We start from the raw sequence: 16,410 nt of genomic DNA on the forward strand, positions 1-16,410 counted from the left end.
AAAATGCTTGGAAATCCCCAATACATTGCACCCCCTCTCATTCATTCACTTTTATACTACTGGGTAAACAACTCCTCTACCAATGCCCTTGCGACAATGCCAAAAATATCTAGTCCCTAACACACTTCTGCTTCTCTTGCAGCTTATTTTTTGCCTCTGCTGGTTACTTGTTTTGTTCTTTGCAAGCAAATGGGAAATCTCTTTGTACCGAGTCTGAAAGGCGCAGTAGTAATTATGTGCATTATGAAATATTCAGGGTTTATTTGAGTGACAGTGTCTATGGATGATTCAGTTTCAGAATAGAAACAAAGCAAACATTGGAATGGGGAAGAAAAGACCCTTTTTTCTGCACTGTATTAATATGTATGTTAGAGATTTTAAAAAGCATGTTTTTTTGTATCAAGAGAAGTAGTTGTTTGTTTTGATAGAGCTGTTTGTTTGGACTCACTATGATCTTGGATAAAGTTGGATTTGTACTAGCTCCCACCATGATTCAGAGCATGGCCAGTGTTAATGTAATTGTCTTTGTAGCTTCAGTTGGTTGATATTCTGCCCTCAGTTGGGTATGTGATTTCTTAATCCTTAATTCTTAGTCTTTCTCTGTGTCACTGTCTTTCTGCATCTGGAGATGTAGGATTTTAGGCAGATTTGTGGATTCAGATGAGTGATTGTTCTTTTTATTCCTCTCAGCTGAACAGAACTAAGATGAATATTGAAATTAAAGAGAATGGTTGCTCATTCACTGTCTTTTGAGAGAGAATCTTCATTATATTTTCTTTGCTGTAGCTTGTCATTGTAGAAATCTTTTACATGTCTAACACCTACACAATTAGGAGACATCTTTATATTATTTATTTAATTAGATTTGAATGTTTTGCCTTCCTAAAAGAATTTTAACATCTATCAGAGTCCATTAGTGTGATAAATGGACATTTTTGTCCTTTTAGAGAGAAAGAAAGAGAGAGGTCTGTGTGCAGTTTTTTACTCTCTAATGAATTCACTGTATGTTCAGAGCTATGATTCTAATTAACGGAAAGGACAATTGCCACCTGCCATTTTAATGTCAACAGGATGCTGAAAGTCTGAACTAGAGGAGACCTCATGAATATTTGAAAGATATGGCAGAAGTTGTGTTGCCCCAGCAAGGTAAATCACTCCTTTCCTCTTTACAGACTGTCCATCCAGCATTCATATTCAGTCTGAAATGGATTGTGGGCATTGTCAGGTGGGTGATAAATAGTGGTATATTGAACACTCATAAGACACATATAGTAGAGAACAATGCTCAGAAATGCATAAACTAAATACAATTCAAGACTTTGCAATGAGATTGTACACAATTAAGGAAAAAAGACAGAGGCAGAGACTAGGCCAAAACAAAAAGTATGTAGTGTCCATCACTATGGGACCCATGACTCGAAGGGGGATCTATGACACCAGCCAAGTAATAATGCAAAATTAGCAAATGTTCTTATTATCCTATTAAAAAGATAGAAGGTGAAAACATATATACAGTTAAAATAATTATGGATGTTGTGTTGGAGGTTTGGTACGGAACTACAGAAAATCTAATATCCTCTGCATTATCCGCACTGTGCACCCTTTCATTTGCCCTTTATGAAACACTTAATGGCGAATGCTTAAATATAAGGTGACCTTAAAGCAGCTGGAGCAAGTTTTCCGCCTGCAATACTGACTCTTTGCTGTATTTACATATCATAGACCCTTCTCTGTACTCAGCTGTCCTCCCTGCCATTGTTCAAAATGGAAGTCCTGTCCTCTCTATGGGAATGGGAATGAGAATTTGAACTGTCATTCCCAGCATAGCATACAGAGCAAAACAATGCTGTTGTTCCTCTTTTGGCCACTCTCATTAGGGGTTGCCACAGCAGATCATTGGTCCACGTATATTTGATTTGGCACAGTTTTTACACTGGATGCCCTTCCCGACGCAACCTTGCCCAATTTTATCCAGGCTTGGGACCAGCACTGAGAGCATGCAACCCCAGTGGCTGGGGTTGGTTCCCTGGCTGGGAATCAAACCTGGGCCGCAGTGGTGAGAGCACTGTGGCCTAACCACTAGTCCTCCAGGGACCCCATAGAGCAAAACAATACAAAGTACAAATACAATGAAACAATACATCTTTGACATGTTTGCCTGGATTTTTATATAAATCTACCCAAAGGCCTGCCTGGAATCTCAGTAGAAGTGCCGTCACTTGCCCTACTCAAGCAGTCATTGCCCCTACAAAGCCTGTCAATAGAAATTTGAATAGAAAGGTTCCTTTACATTCAGAGGATAAACCGCAGAATCAATACTCATTTGATGCATTTTTAGACTTTTTTTACATGGGAGACTGTAACAAAAAGGTGTTCACTAGTTGAATACACTCTCTTCTGTAACAAAACAGGAAAAAGCATTAAGCTGGCTGGCAAAAGAGGTCATAAGCATAGAAAAAATTTCCCTGCTTGGCACTTAATCCAAGCATAAATAATTAGTGATTCTTAATATAACTAGGTAATATAACTAGATAATGTGGTAAGCTAATGATTACCTGCAAAGCCAAGAGCTGTGCCTTAAAGCAGTGCTTTAGGAACAATCATATCCTTATGCACATGATCATACCCTCTCTATAAATTACTTTTTTTAAATAAGAGCTTGTGGTTCCCTGCTCATTTCCCAGACGTACAGTAGCACAGCACATATTGTACCGTATGAGACAGAACGATTCTTCATAATTTACCCTCTTGGGTTTTCTGTGGATTCAGACAAGCCTGAGGTATGGAAGCTAAACAAAACTTTGCATAGTTGACCAAATATATCAAGAGTTTCTGTGCTCGTTGTCCTTAATTAATTGTTTTGTCAGCATTCTGGAGCTTTCCTATGATAAATAAATAATACATATATGCATTTATAAAAGATTTATAAAAAATGATTCTGAAAATGATGTGCCTGGAAACAATGAGGTTTAAATTGTATCTAATTGGGGGTTTAGAGCATGGGGACATACGGTATAGTTCATTGAGTGATGAATGGGATTATTGTGTGCTCACAGTATTCTCTCTCAGTACTTCTAAGGGCAATTCCTGCCCTAATAAAGCCATACACGCTATGCCCACAATGCATTTCTCTAGTGACCTGGGATGATGAGAACTGCACAGTTCCTAAATAAGTTTTTGGTTTCTGTCTTTGCCATTAACAGAAGTAAAGCAAGCCTCATGAAAAATACAGTATTCACCATGTGTCAGAAGCATAGCAACACAGCAATAATGGAGCTTTAAGCCAGTGATTCTCAACTGGTTTTGCTTCAGAACCTAAATATTATGTTGGACATCAAGTCATGACCCAACACTACACTATTTTTTTTTTATCATATGGAAGTAATGCATATTAATTTTGCATATTGTTGTTATTAATACTACTAATAAGTATCCATTGCATAGGCCTAATAAAGTTAAAAATCATTTATTACATGAGTTATCAGGAAATAAATCAACTTACATATTGAGTTGTTAAGGTTGTACCTCCTAGGTATTTGCACTTTAAAATATCAGTTTATTAAGTGCAGTGCATATGCTTAATCAAGTACAAAATTAAATATTCATATGACAATAATATGAAAATGGGCCACTATATAAATCCATAAACATAATCCTGAGTAAGTGCAATTTACCTAGCCTAACAAATAAAACAAACACTGACCCAAATATTGAATTACAGTTTGTACACTCTATATGAAAAATGCACAACTATTAAATGCATAGTACCTTAGTTTAACTATGTTTGAGGTAATATAATTAACCATGATTGACAGGTTTCAGCAACATTTTCAGCCCAACTACATCTCAGAAAAAAACAAAAACCTGAAATGCATCCAAAAAATTTGACTGAAAAAAGGAGACATTTTCTTCTTTTTCTCAGCCTTTCTCAGTGTGAGAAATACTTATTTCCCATGCATTTTTCCATGCATTCATGGACATAATCCCCCTTTTGGTCTACCAATATATACAATATACACTCACTGTAAACTTTATTAGGAACACCTGTACACCTGTACGTATATGCAATTGTCTAAACAGCTAATCATGCGGCAACAGCACAATGCATAAAATCATGCATATGCAGGACAAGAGCTTCAGTTAATGTTCACATCAAAGATCACAATGGGGAAAAAATGTGATCTCAGTGACTTTAACCATGGCATGGTTGTTGGTGCCAGACGGGCTGGTTTTAGGATTTTATAAACTGCTGATCTCCTGGGATTTTCACACACAACAGTCTCCAGAGTTTACACAGAATGGTGCGGAAAAAAAAGAAAAAAAAACATCTTGCGTGCAGAGGGTCTGCAAACTGAAACACCTTGTTGGTGAGAGAGAACAGAGGAGAATGAACAGACTGATCTGAGCTGACAGGAAGTCTATAGTAACTCAAATAAGTACTCTTTACAACTGTGGTTAGCAGAAAAGCAGGTTCCACTCTTATCAGCCAAGAACAAGAATCTGAGGCTATCATGAGTACATGCTCACCGAAACTGGACAGGTGAAGACTGGAAAAAGACCAGGTGATTTTTTTTTCCTAATCTTCAACTGTCCAGATTGGGTGAAAGTGTTCCTAATAATGTGGACAGTGAGTGTATCTTACAACATAAATGGTTCTGTGGCTAACAGACATAATATCTGTGCTTATACTTTGCTTTTTTGAAAATTTATTAGATTTAATTCTAATTATTTGCTATAAAACAAGATCTTGGTGGCCACAGAGTATTTTTAAACTAGCCCAGTCTTGTAACCCTGTAATTAACTGTTTTATCCACTCCTCCACTGAAAAGCAAGTGTGGGGAAGTATCCCTGCCCCAATGAACCTCTATTAATGCTTGTTGCAGTTCTCATTTCTTTTACTTAGTTCACTATGGAAGCTAAGCAGGGTAGCAAGTTTGCAGAGTTTACATTTCTTAACTGGCTGCTATAAATGGTGGGGCTCTGCCACACCTGCCCCTATGGACAAGTCACCACTGTGTATAGGTTAATGTTACTCTACTGTAATCAGAATAATAGCGGCCATGATTACTATTTACAATGCACTGTACATGGTATATGAGTGCAATTAAGATTCCGCTCATATCACAGAAGCTGTTTGTAATGTGAGTGTACACAGTCAACAGCTCTGCAGCCACTGAATATGCATGAGCACTCACTTCAAACGTGCCCTTTATCAGCTGAGATTATTTTTTGCCTTGATCCATTTCTTCAAGAGCAACTAACCTTATATAACCACATTAATTCTATTTGAATATGTGTTGTGTTTGTGATACTACCATGTGTTCATGGTGAATCATCAGCTAATTAGTCTACTGATCAAATTCAAATGTGGGCTGGCTGCTTGGAGAGGGATTCAGATGTTGGCATCCATCCTTTCAAAAATAGCCCACAAGAGAGACAGGCCATTGGATATAATTATTTTCTCTTATAGTGAAATTCTGTGTAGATGACCTCTTGCCACTTTGTAAATGGAGATCTAGTCAGCACAGTGTCAGTACTATTGCAGGGGCTGGGAGGAGCAGAGGGCAGGTCAGAAAGCAATTTATTCAAAAAGGACAGACAGTGTGTGTGGTGTGTGGTGAGTGTGCTTGCATCTTTCGATTGAAGGACCAGATTATAAGTACAGTGCCGCTAGAAAGTTTGTGAACCTTTTTCAATTTTCTGTGTTTCTGCCTAAATTTGACCTGAAATGTGATCAGATCTAAGTCCTAAAGCTAGAGTACCTAATTAAATGCCATAAAACATAGTTTTTGCAAAACTTTTTCTAAAGAGTTTGGCCTTCACCAATACACTTTGAGGCAGAAGATATACAAATGGAGGCAATTCAGCACCACTATTACTCTCCAATGGAGTGGTCGTCCAGCAAAAATCAGTCTAAGGGCATGGCAAAAAATATTACAGGAAGTCACATGGTAACATCCAAGGACCTACAGGTCACTTTTGCAGTGAGTAATGTCAATGTTCATGAGTCCATGCTCAGGCAAACAGTGAACAAGAATGGTGTGCATGTCAGGATAGCAAGGAGGAAGCCACTACTCTCCAAAAAGAACACTGCTGCCCATCTGAAGTTTGCTCAAAACCATGTGGCTAAGCCAGAGGCATATTGGAAGAATGTTCTATGGACAGATTAATCAAAAATATAACTTTTTGCTTTAAATGAAAAGCATTATGTTTGGTGAAAACAAAATCCTACATTCCAACATAAGAACCTCATCCCAACCATGAAGCATGGGGGTGGCAGTATAATGGTTTGGGCCTGCTTTGCTGACTTGGGTCCAGGATGGTTTGCCATTATTGATGGCACTATGAAATCTGGACTGTACCAGCAAATTCTACATGAGAATGTTGGGGTATCTGTCCGTAAACTTAACCATAAGTGGGTCCTGCTGCAAGACAACGACCCTAAGCGTGCACGAAAGTCTACAAAAAATTGTTAAAACAGAAGAAATTTAACATTTTGGAATAGCCAAGTCCAGACCTTAGAAATGTTGTGGAAGGACTTAAAAAGAGCAGTTCATGCAAGGAAATCCACCAACATCACTGAGTTGAAGCTGTTTTGTAAGGAGCAATGGGCCAAAATTCCTCCAACTTGTGGTGGATTGATCAACAGTTACTGGAAACGTTTGGCTGAAGTTACTGCTGCTCAAGGGGATCACACCAGTTACTGAAAGTAAAGGTTCACATACTTTTTCTGACAAAGATTTAATTTAAATTTAATTTTGAATAACTTTACTCAATAAATAAATGTAAAAACTATAATGTTTTTGCATCATTTGTTTAAATGGGATACCTTTATCTAGCTTTAGGACTTAGATAAAGATCTGATCACATTTCAGGTCAAATTTATGCAGAAATACAGAAAATTGTAAAGGGTTCACAAACTTTCTAGTGGCCCTGTAACCATCTTTTTTATCATATGAAACTCAATGTCCCTGCATTATTAAAAGTTGTATGTGCAAAACCAGGTGATTTACTTTACAGGGTCTATGGAAGACTGTGTCTTTTAACTGAACAAAATTGAACAACTTGCATGTTTTGTATATTTGCATATTTGTATTAATGCATATGTAATTTGTGGAATTTCTTGCTAAAAGAACAAAATACATCTATGCAAATAAATTAATTTAGGACCTGCAATGTGATTTACCAAGCTTATGCAAATTGCTAATCCTTTACATTGCATCACATGCTCATTTACACCTGGGACAATTTAGAGTAATTAATCAACCAACCAGCCTACCTTGGGAGGCAGAACAGCAGATGTGTAAGGCTTAGGACCTCTGTAAACCCCAGATCTTGGTGCTGTTGACAGATTTCAGTTCAGATATAGGCTTGGGCTTTAACTAGATAAATTGAAAGTAACATACTTCTGTCTTCCTTTCTCTTCCCGATTACAGAACAAAGTGCTCGACATTGATGGGGTCAAGGTCAAACTGCAGGTAAGGCCTACTTCTCTTTTCAGCATGCTATTTATGTCCACATAATGCTTGTATTTAGGAAACGCTGCTTTGAACCATAGTCCAGCAAAATGAGAGAGCTTGTACTTGGGCGCCCCTTTCTCAATGACCCAATGCATTTGTCCCTTAGAAACTACTTCAGTTTCTGTGCCATTCATATTAAAGATGCCTTTTGTGTAAGGCGAATTGATATGCTGATTTGGAGACAAAATTTCTTAATAGGACTGTGTTCACATTAATCTTGTACTGACTATATGACTCATTAGCCTATTCTCCATATCATGTTCTTTCTCTCTTTGTATCTCCCATTCTCACACAGGCAGTATGAGTTCCTGTAATAAATATTTTTTTTGTTTTGCCATCTAATTTAAACCTGGCATTATATAGGTCATTCTGAACAGCTTTAACTGGGCTGCTGTTGGAAGTTTTTTGCCACCAGATATATTCATTTGGGCTAATTGTCTCCAAGTGTTCCCCTGTGCACTGCGTGCACTGCATGCACTGAATGTGAAATGTAAAATGCAATTTCTCATTAAAACTGTAGTACTGGTCAGTGTTGCGTGTGCAACATATTAGTATATGTGTCACAATGTAACAAATATATGTTGCATGTGCATTATTTGCCACAAAATTACCCTTATATGGAAGACTTGTAAACCTTATATGGAAATTCATATGGTTGAAACTGAATCAAAGGACACCTGACAGATTATGACATGGGAAAACATTCATGTGCATATACGAACAAGAACACATGACCGCATGGACTACATAAAAGCATGTCTCTGAAGGGTCTCTGAAACCTTGAAGGATTTTCATTAGCATAAGAAGTATGTGTTATAATTGGCATCAGATCACCTCTGGAAAGAAGAGGCTCTGCTGCATCCAGGTGGCATTCCGCAGGACGAATACATTATAGTGGTTTAAAAAAAAGGCTGCTGAAGACAAAGGGCCTCAATTACCAGTGATAAGAGCTGGAACATCAGTATAATTATATGAGGGACTGGGGTAGAAAGAGACAGATTCACATTCATATTAAAAGAATAAGTTTGCATTTATTTTAGAACTCCTCTGCTGCTTTCAAGGTAAATTTCAATTGCAATGCAAGCAATGACAACCCTTCCCCTTCCCCCAACCAACCCAAACCCCTCTTTTGACACTACATATACCTTGTGAGTTGCCTTTTAAGGAGAGGGGGCAGCGATACTACCTCTGGTGGCAAGGCTAATTTCAGGGCTAGAAAAATTTAAACGTAGGCCTAAAATCTTTAATCAAGAACCATTGCATGGCAGTATTTTGAGTCACTTTTTCTAGGAAATCATTGCAATGATGAGCACGTTTAAAAAAAAAAAACTAATAGAATACTAATTATTTTGAACTAGATCTGTATCACATCTGACACAAGGACAGTGATCCAGCACCCTTAGCTTTTGTACTGTTAAGAGAGAATAGAGACACATAGGATGATAAGGTTAACTGACAGTATAGCATCAAACATTAGTTACCTGAGAGGTCAGTTGACAGTTGATCTAGGCACAGAATATTTGGCCACAGAATATATTTTTGACTAAAATCTTCAGTGACAAATATCTTCAGCATATAGCAAAAACAAAAGAATTAGCTTTGCCTTATTAATTCTTTTGGAGGGGACTGCATGCATAATATTCATGTCCATTAACCCTGGCATTCATGTTAGACAATGATCTTGATCAGAATCAAAATCGGAATCACCTTTATTGCCAAATACCATGGGTTTAAATGTACAAGGAATTTGTCTTCGTGTACTGGTGCTTAGTATAACAGTAAAATACAAGAAATAAAAATAATATTAATAAGGTAAACAACTATGAGAATAAATATAGAAATATAAAAATTTAGGAAAATAAAATAAAAATAGACATATTAACATTAGTGCAGGATGTGCAAAAAAGGGCCAGTGCAAATGCTCACAGTTTGAAGTAAGAAGGAGCACTATAGCAGTCCGAGTTGTGCGCATTAATGTAACGCATATGAAACAGCAAAGTGGAGTTTTTCGTTAATGTCCATGGAGGTGGATAAGAGACCATGGTGGGTCCTGGATATTGTTGATGAGGCCAGTTGTGGACGGAAAGAAACTGTTTTTGTGGCATGAGGTTTTAGTCTTGATGGACCGCAGCCTCCTGTAAAAGGAGAGTTCCTCGAAAAGTTTGTGTTCAGGGTGAGAGGGGTCAGCCACAATCTTAACTGTCCACTTCAGGGTCCTGGAAGTGTGAAGGTCCTGAAGAGGTGGCAGATTGCAGCCAATCACCTAGTGAATGACACACTGCAGTCTGCTTTTGTCCATGGCAGTGGCAGCAGTGTACCAAATGGTGATGAGGTGAGTATGGACTCGATAATGGAGGTGTAGAAGTGTATCATCATTGTGTTTAGTAGGTTGGACTTATTTGCTGCCACAGGAAGTACATCCACTGGTGCACTTTTTTAATCAGAGAGTTGATGTTCAGTACCCACTTGAGGTCCTGGGTGATAATGGTTCCCAGGAAGCAGAAGGAGTCCACAGTATCGACTGGGGAGTCACACAGGATGATGGGGGCGGGTAGGGCTGGGTTCTTCCTGAAGTCTACGACCATCTCCACTGTTTTCACAGCATTGAGCTCCAGGTTGTTATGACTGCATCAGGTTACCAGATGATCAATCTCCCAACTGTAGGCAGACTCATCCCCCCCAGAGATGAGTCCAATGAGGGTGGTGTCATCCGCAAACTTCAGTCATTTGAACTACTGGTAACTGGAGGTGGAGCTGTTGGTGTACAGGGAGGAGAGTAGACGAGAAAGAACACAGCCTTGGGGGGAACCAGTACTGATGGTCCGGGAGTCAGAGACATGTTTTCCAGTCTCTAATGCTGCCCCCTGTCAGTCAGAAAGTCTGTGATCCACATGCAGGTGGAATCAGGCACACTCAGCTGGGAGAGCTTGTCCCGTATCAGAGCCAGGATGATTGTATTGAAAGCAGACCTGGAATCCACAAACAGGATCCTGGCATAGGTTCCTGAGGAGTCCAGGTGCTGGAGGATGAAGTGGAGGGCCATGTTAACCGTGTCATCTACAGACCTGTTGGCTCTGTAGGCAAACTGCAGGGGGTCCAGAAGAGGGTCTGTGATGGATTTGAGGTGGGACAGCACACGGCGCTCAAAGGACTTCATTACCACAGATGTCAGATCAACAGGTCTGTAGTGGTTAAGGCCTGTGATTCTGGGTTTTTTGGGGACGGGGATGATGGTGGAGGTCTTGAAGCAGGCTGGCACATGGCATATCTTCAGTGAGGTAATAAAGATGTCTGTAAACACTGGAGACAGCTGATCAGCACAGTACTTAAGGGTGGATGGAGGGACAGAGTCTGGTCTGGCTGCTTTTTTGTGGGTTTTGTCTAATCTGTTAACGTCTTGCTCTAGGATGGAGAAAGTCGTTCTTGTGGTGGGGAAGAGGGAGGGTGGGGCATTGAGGCGTGCATCTGTGGAGAGGCCCCAGCCCCTGCTGTGGCGGGGGTGGTGAAGCTGATGGATTGAAGCTGAAGTTGATGGCTGGTGTCGCGGGGGATGGTGACAGGACTGTCCCATTGTCTTTCAGGGGCCGTTTACACGACAATGTTTTCAGCCAAAAACGGGAAACTTTTTATGCGTTTTGCCTATTCATTTACACGACAACTGCGTTTTAGGGACTGAAAATGCATATTTTTGAAAACGGGTTTCAAAGTGCAAGTTTTTGAAAACGCCACCGTTATTGTCTCCATGTAAACACCCAATACGGGAATCTCTGAAAACGGTGACGTCATGCACATGCGTAGTACGTGTTAGGTATGTAGACATGCGCAGTACGTGTCTATTGTAAAGGCAAGCGCGAACATACACAACAATGGCGGAGTACATGGTAGTGTTGTTCCTGCTAAAGAGTTTGCTAACGCTTCTTCAGCAAAGTGTGGATTTACTTCACCAATATTACAACCAACTAACAAGGTGACAGCACCAACTACTGGCCTGGCATACGTAATAAAGCATTTTTGGCCATTATCGCGGATATGTGTAAACGCAAATCATTTTGAAAACGTTGTCGTGTATACATGAAACTTTTTGAAAACGCAAGAGAAAAACTTTTCTGTTTTTGACTACATCGTTGTCGTGTAAACGTAGCCTCAGAGCAACAGTAGAACTTGTTCAGGCTGTTGGCCAGACGCAGGTCGTTAGCAGAGTGGGGGGCTTTAGGTTTGCAGTTTGTGATCTGACTGAGCCCTTTCAGACAGAAGCAGAGTCATTGGCTGAGAACTGCTGTTGTAGTTTCTCAGAGTACAACTGTTTAGCTTCTCTCACCGCCTTGCTAAACTTGTACTTTGACACTTTAAACCTGTTTCTGTCCCCACTCTTAAAAGCAACTTCGTTCGCCAGCCTTAGCAGTACGAGTCTGGCTGTGAACCAGGGTTTGTCATGTAACTCACCCTGGTGTTTGATGGTACACAGCTATCCTCACGGAAGCTTATGTATGATGTCACAGCCTCTGTGTACTCATCCAGACTGTTAGTAGCAGTCCTGAATACATTCCAGTCATATATTGGACTGTACTATATATATATATATATATATATATATATATATATATATATATATATATATATATATATATATATATATATATATATATATTGATGCACACAAGGAATATATACCTATTCCTACAAACAACCAACAAAGGAGATCTTCAGGCCATTTCCAGCAACCAGTGTTAACCATGATCATGAATTCCCTAAACAATCTATTAAAGGTCCTTTCTCTTGGCATAGTGGCCTAGAAGGCAGACTACTTCATTCCCAGTAGTGGCCACAGTGATAACTCGGCTATCACCCACCAGATCAGCCTTGGCTACCAGGTCACCAAGTACCCCTTTTTACTACCTGCTGTAGATGGGATGGGATTCAGTGGAGCCAGATCTCACCTACTGCTTGCAGAGTCACTCAATATAGCCAGGTTCTAAGTAATACCTGCAGATTGGCCATCCAAATAATTCAGTGGCCATTGGGCTGTATTAGAGGCTGGCAGCCCCATGTGCTGCCTGACTGCATTTGGTAGAGTTCTAGCAGCCACAGCTGGATGAAGGATCAACATTTAGCTCATGCTTCAGTTCTCTTGAAAAAAACAAAACCACCAGCCAGTTACTCATCTCAACTGCCATTTTCTCAATCAGTTCTTTATTTATTTGCTGTAGGGCAATGAGTTTTAGCACAGTAAGAGTGACTCAACCAAGGCAAAGCAACTGAGGACCCATGTCACCATATCATCTACTTAGTTATTTGCCCCTTTTATATCTGCAAAAGACAGAAAGGATGTTGAAAAATTAGAATTCACAGCTCATGTTATATTACATGTAGCCATCCACAAATTCCAAGCCATCCACAAATTCTACTCTCATCAGGTGGTCAGTGTAGATGGAGATGCTGTCTGGGTCTTCTAACAACGAAAGAAATCAGTGAATTGAAGAGCAAATTCTTGGATGGTCTCTGAGGGTTTCTGCAACAAAACAAATGGAGCAAAGGACAGCGACAGGCATTATATTGCCATAACACAGCAAATGTTTTGCTTTATCTTCATGTTGCTGTTCAGGTCTTGGAAATTAAAATCTGTCAATGAAATCTAACAAACCCCACTGACAACATCAATTCAACACAAAATTTCTCCCAAAATAGTTGAGAAAAACAAAAGGAAGATAAATAGTACATGTGCTACTAGTAATCAGACTCTAGCCTCAGTCATATTGGAATTAACAACCAAATAAATAAACATTTTCACATTTGAAAAGCCTTTGTTTAACAGATGTACACAAACAAGCAATGGACCTCAGTGGAGTATGCAGAGGGCTTAAATAGCTTCCACTAAACAAGTATATAAGAGAAACTGGTCCTCTTTCAATTCAATGACCACATACAATTTAAATCTCATAAGAAAAAAAGCATGAAACTATTACTTATCCTCCATGGCTTAAATGCTTCCTTGTACTTCACACAATTAGCACAAGAGAAAAAAAAGACGAAAGACAAAACACCCCTCAAGGAAAACAATGTCCTGAGCACAGTTTACATTTAACCACTATGATAATTCATACCAGTTTGAAAAAATAATTTATAAAACAACAAATTACCCTGTTACACTAGTATGTGGTTCAAGCCAAACAGGTACATCAATTACAGTGATAGAACAAATAATGTACTCCAAAGATAAATTATACTTCTTTTCATTCTAGACCACCAGGGCAATTGATTTCTGAACTAGTGGAGTATTCCCCTCATAGCTCATTTACTTGCCAAGTATCAATACCAAATACATCACCTTGTGACTATGAGCCCACGTGGTCCCCATAAAAGACCCTGATTACATAAAGCTTGTCCTCTTTCCAATTCTTGTCTTGTAGAGGAGTTGAGGATATGGGAGTTGAGGAGTTGAGGACAAGTACAGCATTCCAAACTTTTGTTACTTGCCAACCTTACTGTTAAATCTGCACCATCAAAGGAATTTGAATGAATGCACATCAAATTGATGGTTAATTTTTGACTTACAGAATTGCTATTCTCTCCACAGATGAATGTAACCTTAGAACAGACATGTGGCATACTGTTTTTGTTGGCATGTCATAGCATGTAAGCTGTGGAAGAAAGATTACTTAATTTCATAATTTTATAAATTCAGGATAGGATAGCAAGTTGTTCTGTTAGGCCCTGTGGAGTTGGATGATGGACAGTCAGTAAGAAGAAAAAGGCATGGTCCTTCACGATGTTGTCATGGCAGGAACAGAATGTGCAGAAGGCTTGGCTAGTCAGCCTCCTAGAATCAGAAACTTGGCAGCTGAGACAAATGCAAGATCATTAGCATCATTAGCAGAGCATAATGCAGGTGTGTGGCCAAGCAGCAGGGAGGAGTTTAACAATGGAAAAATTTTAACATTTTCTCATCTCACTACATTTTTCTCTTATGTCTTCAGATCTGGGATACTGCAGGACAGGAGCGCTTTCGCAGTGTTACACATGCCTACTATCGTGATGCCCATGGTGAGTCACAACACACACAAACATAATGCTCTTTCACTACACAAAGATACATGTTTGTCTCAAACCCTCATTTGCTGTTGGTCCTGTACCCAAGGTTCCAGCTGTTTGGTTTTGATACTACTTGATTACAGCAATAGTAATTGGGGGTGGGGCTAGCAGCACTGCTTGATGATGGTTGGTTGCATATACTGCATCACACAATGTGCAACACCATTAACACAGAAAAACAAAGAGTAAAAATGCAGAGAAATAAACCCTCAAGGAATAGTGTGAGTAGCTGGACCTCTTTGTGCTGTCAAAAGCAGCATTGTGCTGTTTTATTTCTTAACATGCACAAAATTTTTATTTCTATACAAATGTACCAATAGTATTTAAACATCAAAGGTTTTTGATGATATGAGACATTGTGGCTTTACAATGTTTTATAGTGCTTTAATAACATTCAACAATGTTGTTTTAATTTCATCACGCAAGTGGATATTGTCCTTATGTTTATAGAAAATGATTGCAATTTAACATAATTATAAATAATTTAATCAGAAGGCCTTTTCATCACTAATTTCACTGCAGCCAACATGAGATGGTTAAGCACATTTTATGCCTCTGCCACTATGTAAGCACTATGTTTGCTATGTAAGCAAATTTGCCAGTGTGATAAACACTGTGAGTGTTAAATTCAATACTTTCTCTGTGTGCATATACTGTAGGTCCACACTAAATTGAGTTAATTTTACACTTTACTGAGTGTTGGTATCTTACACTACTTCCAGTGTTGAAATTTTAACGCTGTCAGTGTTGTTTTCACACCACGTAATTGCTGCACTTTTACACCAAACAGTGAATACTGTTACTTTCTCACTGCACTTGTGTTAAATTCTTACTGCTCTGGAGTTCATTTTCTCACTGCACTGGAGTGACTTGTTCGAGTTCGGATCCCACAATCTCACTGCAGCTGCCCGGGTTCGATTCCCAGGCAGGGAACCAACTCAGCAACTGGGAGTGTCAGATTGTCAACAACAATATACAATATTATCAAACAAAAAGATGTTTATCTGGTAAAACATTGGCATTTAATTTTGGATGTAATCGCATATAATCAATTCAACTCTGTATTCCGTCCCTTCAATATTAACTCACCTGCTTCTGCCAGAGCCCGATGGCATGGCCTCCCAAGTCCTGTGCATGCCAGATGCCAATAGCGCAGCCTCCCAAGTTCAGATCCTGCCAGAGGCCAACGGCGCGGCCTCCCACACCATGCATCTGCCAGAGGCCGATGGCATGGCCTCCCAAGTACAGCTCCTCTTAGAGGCCACTCGAGCGGCCTTCGATGCCATGCTCCTGCTAGAGGCTGAAGGCGTGGCCTCCCAAGTCCTGCTCCTGCCAGAGGCCAACGGCACGGCCTCCCGAGTCCTGTACATGCCAGAGGTCAACATCCTGGCCTTCCAAGTCCAGCTACTGCTAGAGGCTGAAGGCGCGGCCTCCCATGCCATGCTCTGGCTTGAGGCCAATGGCGTGGCCTTCCAAGTCCTGCTTCAACCCAAGGCCCACAGGGCGGGCTCCCCTGCAGAGCTCCCTCCAGAGGCCGTCAGCACAGCCTACCCTGCCAAGGTCTAGCCTGAGGCCAACAAGGCAGTCTCCCAAGTCCAGCTCCTTCCAGAGACCGACGGTATGGCCTCCCACACCATGCTCATGCCAGAGGCCCACAGCATGGCCTCCCACGCCATGCTCATGCTAGAGGCCTACAACGTGACCTCCCGAGTCCTGCGCATGCCAGAGGCTGACATCCTGGCCTTCCAAGTCCAGCTACTGCTAGAGGCTGACAACGCGGCCTCCCATGCCATGCTCCTAC

The 16,410-nt window shown here is 40.2% G+C and overlaps 1 protein-coding gene across 1 annotated transcript in view; it reads left to right on the plus strand.

Moving 5' to 3' along the window:
• LOC113528274 (ras-related protein Rab-43) overlaps positions 1–16,175 on the plus strand; it is a 50,337-nt gene extending 34,162 nt beyond the window's left edge. The window contains exons 3-5 of the mRNA XM_053239067.1: positions 7,437–7,478; positions 14,495–14,561; positions 15,712–16,175. Of these exons, the coding sequence (XP_053095042.1) occupies positions 7,437–7,478; positions 14,495–14,561; positions 15,712–16,175 (573 nt within the window). The remainder of the gene's footprint in view (positions 1–7,436; positions 7,479–14,494; positions 14,562–15,711) is intronic.
• The last annotated feature ends 235 nt before the right edge of the window (positions 16,176–16,410 follow it).

Source organism: Pangasianodon hypophthalmus, chromosome 13, assembly GCF_027358585.1.
Source record: "Pangasianodon hypophthalmus isolate fPanHyp1 chromosome 13, fPanHyp1.pri, whole genome shotgun sequence".
Lineage (NCBI taxonomy): Eukaryota > Metazoa > Chordata > Actinopteri > Siluriformes > Pangasiidae > Pangasianodon > Pangasianodon hypophthalmus.